The 4,195-nt window shown below is 68.4% G+C and overlaps 1 protein-coding gene across 2 annotated transcripts in view; it reads left to right on the top strand.

Annotated features, from left to right (window-relative positions):
- Positions 1-1,946: 1,946 nt before the first annotated feature.
- The window catches only part of PTGDS (prostaglandin D2 synthase), a 24,915-nt gene continuing 22,666 nt past the window's right edge, over positions 1,947-4,195 (top strand). Inside the window, exons 1-4 of one of the 2 annotated variants that reach the window (XM_023536448.1) lie at positions 1,947-2,035; positions 2,705-2,842; positions 3,580-3,719; positions 3,825-3,901. In XM_023536448.1, coding sequence (XP_023392216.1) covers positions 2,729-2,842; positions 3,580-3,719; positions 3,825-3,901 — 331 coding nt within the window. In that variant the 5' untranslated portion in view covers positions 1,947-2,035; positions 2,705-2,728. Of the gene's footprint in view, positions 2,036-2,546; positions 2,843-3,579; positions 3,720-3,824; positions 3,902-4,195 lie in introns of those variants that run through there. The other variant, XM_023536449.1, reaches the window with a different exon arrangement.

Here is a 4,195-nt window from a genome sequence, read left to right as displayed (position 1 = left end):
CAGTGGGGTGAGACAGTGGGCTGCAGCCCGGGAGACCAGCGTACTTGGGGCTGGTGGGCACAGGCGGGGTGCCGGGCGGGCAGAGGACTCGGAGAAGGGCCGCAGATACCCCCCAAGGGCCTCGGCTCTGGCCACCACTGGGTGGGCTTGGGGAGTGAGGAGCAGAGGAGGGGCAGGTTTGGGGAGCTGAGTTTGGGGTGCCAGGGCCAGGGTGGGAAGGTGGGGTCAGGAGTGGCTCAGGAACTGGGGGTCCCTGGCACGGCGCAGACAAAAGCCTCAGAGGGGGCGGGGAGGGGCCGATGAGGTGAGAGGGTCTTGGTGCCTGGGCGGGTGGGGGGAGCAGCCTGGGGAGGGAGGGCCCAAGAGGGGTCCCATGGCCCAGAGGGAAGCCAGGCCGGCCTGAGCTTGGCGGGGCGAGGGGTGGGCCTCCTGCTGTCGTGGGCTGGGCAGGGGCACAGGACCCGGCCCCCACTGCCTGGCAGCTCTCGCCACCGCAGCCTCCATCCCGCAGGGTGAGGACTTCAGCCCCAGGCCTCCCACCCAGCCAGTCTCCCCTGGGCAGCATGATGGGGGCGTCCCCCGGGAGGGGTGCCCACAGCCTTGCCTGGCTCACAGGTGCAGTTCTGTGGGGAGGAGCCGTAAGGGCGGGGTGGGGAGCCCCTCCCCCCCGCCAGGCCAGGCTGCATCCTTGTGCCCCCCCACAGGCACCCCAGCACTGGGAGACCCCCCTCTAGGCGTCCTCAGCGGCCCTCACCCCAGCCCTCGGGCAGCTGGGAGGGAGCAGCCACCCCGCCCAGACCCAGCTCCTCCGCAGGCTGAGGAAGAGACCTGAGGTCCCTGGGCCACCAGGAGCCGGCTCCCGGGAGCAGCTCTGCTTCTCCAGGCCCCTGGCCTCACCCTCCACCGCCCGCCCCGTCCCAGGCCCACCCCAACCCCAGAGGCCAGTCGGGGGAGGGGGAGGGACCTGGGGACTGCCTGGCTTTCTGTTGCCTGCCAGAGAAATGCGGCAGGAGGGAATCGGTTCTGGGCACTGGGTCCGAGGGGCAGACACTCAGGGAGCCACTCTTGTCCCGCCCAGGTCCATGGGACCCCTGGGAATCTGGCCCCAGGTCCCCCCAGCTTAGCCCAGCCCGGCCGAGTGAGAGGCGTTTGGGCCTCTGGCCTTCGCACCATCCCGGTCAACCCCTTGCCATACCTTGGGGCGTGCTCACCCCGACAGAGGTGCCTTTGTCTTGGGGCAGCCTGGCTTGGGCAGGGACCTCCAGCCAGGCCCCCCAGAGAGCCACTGGCCTCCGCAAGGCCAGTGGCTCCCAGGGCTCAGCCAGTGAACAGGCCTGCAGCTGGCTCCCCAAGGCCTTCCTCCCATGTCCCCCTTCCTGCCCCTGCCCAGTTCTGAAAGGACCCCCAGATCTGCTCCTGCGCCAGGCCGTGGCCCAGGCAGCCCGGGGCAGGGTGGGGTCCTCCCGTTATGACGGCCTCTCCCCCTACACCAATGAGAAAGCACGGACCCCTGCTCGGGGCTGCCTACCCGGCCGTTCCCCCAGGCCGCCCTGCCGACAGCCCCGCTTCGCTTGTGAAACAAAGCCGAGTCTGTGCCCTCGACCCCTGGGCCATTGGGGATGGGGGACACAGGCCCGTAGGTGCTGGCCCCACTCTAGGGATGGAGGCCACAGAATCAGCTGGGGGTCACACGCAGGTCATGGGGAGGTCACGTGACGGTAATCATCTACGAAAACAATTAGCTCCATCTCACACCTCATACACACACGTGCACGCACACACTCACACGTCGGCTGGACCAACGATGAAAAAATTAAAACCATGATTGTAGAAGTAACCGAGAAACACCAAGTCCTTTCCTAGGAGAATGGGGAGGCCCTTCCAAGCATGTCATAAATCAAGAAGCCGCACAGGAAGGACGGGCAGATCCAACTGCTTAAAAAGCCATACGAAACCAGGCACAAGGCAAACGCCGCACCGTCACCAAAGTGAAGACCAAGTAAGCCAGGGCGAAGGACCGGCCCCTCCTTGCAAGGTAAAGCAAACGTGGGCGAACGCTGTGAACCCCCAAGGGAACACAGGGCTCTCAGGCCTGCGAGACGGCCTCGGCTCCACACCCACGTGGCTGGGGCTGTAGGGAAAAGGCGCACAAGGGTGCAGGGAAGAAGCCTCCTGACCGGCCTGGCTGGCAGCCCCCAGGACCGAACTCCCACGGTACAGACGGTACAGACGGGGCTTGTCACCTCCTCCCAGAGTCACCGGCTTAGAGAGGGAACGATGGCAGGGCTTGTGAGAGGGAGGTCCCCTCCCCAGATGGGACCGACCAGAGGCCCCCGGGGCAGAGCAGCACCAAGGCACACGACCCTGCCCCCATCCAGGCTGCTGGGGCCCGTCTCTGGGACTGGAGAAGGGACCGGCTCTGACAGGCCTCTGCCTGCCCCCCTCCCCCACCCTCAGCGGCCAGTGGCAGGGCCCGGCCTGTCCTGGTCAGAGCCTCTTACATAAGCAGGCTGTGGGGGGCGAGGCTGCAGCTGGGCTCTGCCAACGCATCCTTCTCACGCCCCCACCCCGGCATCACGAGCCTCCAGTGGGCTGTCCTTGGGCCCTGGGTGGAAGCCAAGCCAGGCCCATAAATAGGGGTCTCCCCAGTGGCCTCTGCGCGTCCCGCTGGCCTGCCTCACTCTGCCTGCACCGCTGGCACCAGGCCCCAGACGCCCGCTCGGGGAGAATGGCTGCTCTGCACACACTGTGGATGGCGCTGGTCCTGCTGGGGGCCCTGGGGGGCCTGCAGACCCGGGCCGAGGTCCAGGTCTCCGTGCAGCCCCACTTCCAGCAGGACAAGGTGAGGTGCTCCCCCGCCCAGTGCCCAGGGTGGGAAGGGGGCAATCTCTGGGGTGGAGCTGTCTCTCTGGGAAGAGCAGAGCTGAGCTAAGCAGCAAGCTGACCTCCAAAGGCCACGGGTGGGGCGGCGGCCCTTGGCCAACTGAGAGCAGAGCCCGGTGTCCACCACCGCACGGAAGCACCTGTGTCTGCAAGGTGGCACATGGAGACACGCGGGCCACCTGCCCGCCCCTGCCATCCAAACAAAGTCACACCCCTGAGCTCATGACACCCGGAGGAAACGCACACGGTCTACACCTGGGTCCCGGGACACACCTCCGTGCGCGAGCGCGCAGACGAGGACGCGCGGGGATGGCGCACGGGTTGGCCCCAGAAGCCCGAGTGCGCGTGGGTCCGCGCCCTGCGCACACACAGCCGCCGGCGCGCTCACGCTCGGAGGCTGCGCGGGGACACGGCAGTGCACCCCTCCCCCCGAACGTCACAGACGCCCAGCCGAGGGCCATGGAGCCCACCCCAAGCCCCCAAAACAGGGATCGGGCGCCCTCTGCCGTCAGCTCCACGGGCGGGCCGGCCGGCGCAGGGCGCAGGGGGCGGGGCCGGGGTGGTGCGGGGCGGGGGTGGGGTGGTGCGGGGCGGGGGTGGGGTTGCAGGCATAGAGAGGGGCGGGGCCCGGCTGGAGACTGGACCCCGTGGGCCCGAAAGGGTCCTGGCCAACTCGGCGGGGGTCGTTCGCCGCAGTTCCTGGGACGCTGGTTCACCTTGGGCCTCGCCTCCAACTCGAGCTGGTTCCGGGAGAAGAAGGCCGCTCTTTACATGTGCAAGTCGGTGGTGGCCCCAGCCGCGGATGGCGGCCTCAACCTCACCAACACCTTCCTCAGGTGCGACGGTGGGGCAGGCTCCTGGGGCCCAGGGTGCCACGCCTGGTGGCTGAGGTCCAGGGACACCCCGGGCCTTATCCTGACCCGAGGGTCGCCTGCCCACAGGAAAGACCAGTGTGAGACCCGGACTCTGTTGCTGCGGCCAGCGGGCCCCCCAGGCAGCTACAGCTACACCAGTCCCCGTGAGTGGGGGCCCCTCCCTGGACCCCTGAGTCTAGCGCCAGGCGATACTTGCTGGTGGGTGGCTCTGGGCAAGTGCCCTGCCCCAGCGGTTCAGAACGGGCTGAGCCACTCCAGCGGGGTCTGCGAGTCCCAGGCCTCAGCACCATGCTGAGGTACAGGGGCCCAGGGACCCTCTGGAGCTGCATCCAGGGCCTGCCAGGTCTCTGGGCCCCCGATGGAATTTCTGCTGTCCCTCCCTGCTGGCCAGCAGGGCAAAGGCGGCCAGCCCTCCCCGCGTGCGCAGGCGCGCGCGC

This window comes from Pteropus vampyrus, unplaced genomic scaffold, assembly GCF_000151845.1.
Source record: "Pteropus vampyrus isolate Shadow unplaced genomic scaffold, Pvam_2.0 Scaffold157, whole genome shotgun sequence".
Classification (NCBI taxonomy): Eukaryota; Metazoa; Chordata; class Mammalia; order Chiroptera; family Pteropodidae; genus Pteropus; species Pteropus vampyrus.
Note: the sequence above shows the minus strand (reverse complement) of the source record. Positions and strands in the feature narration are given on the sequence as shown.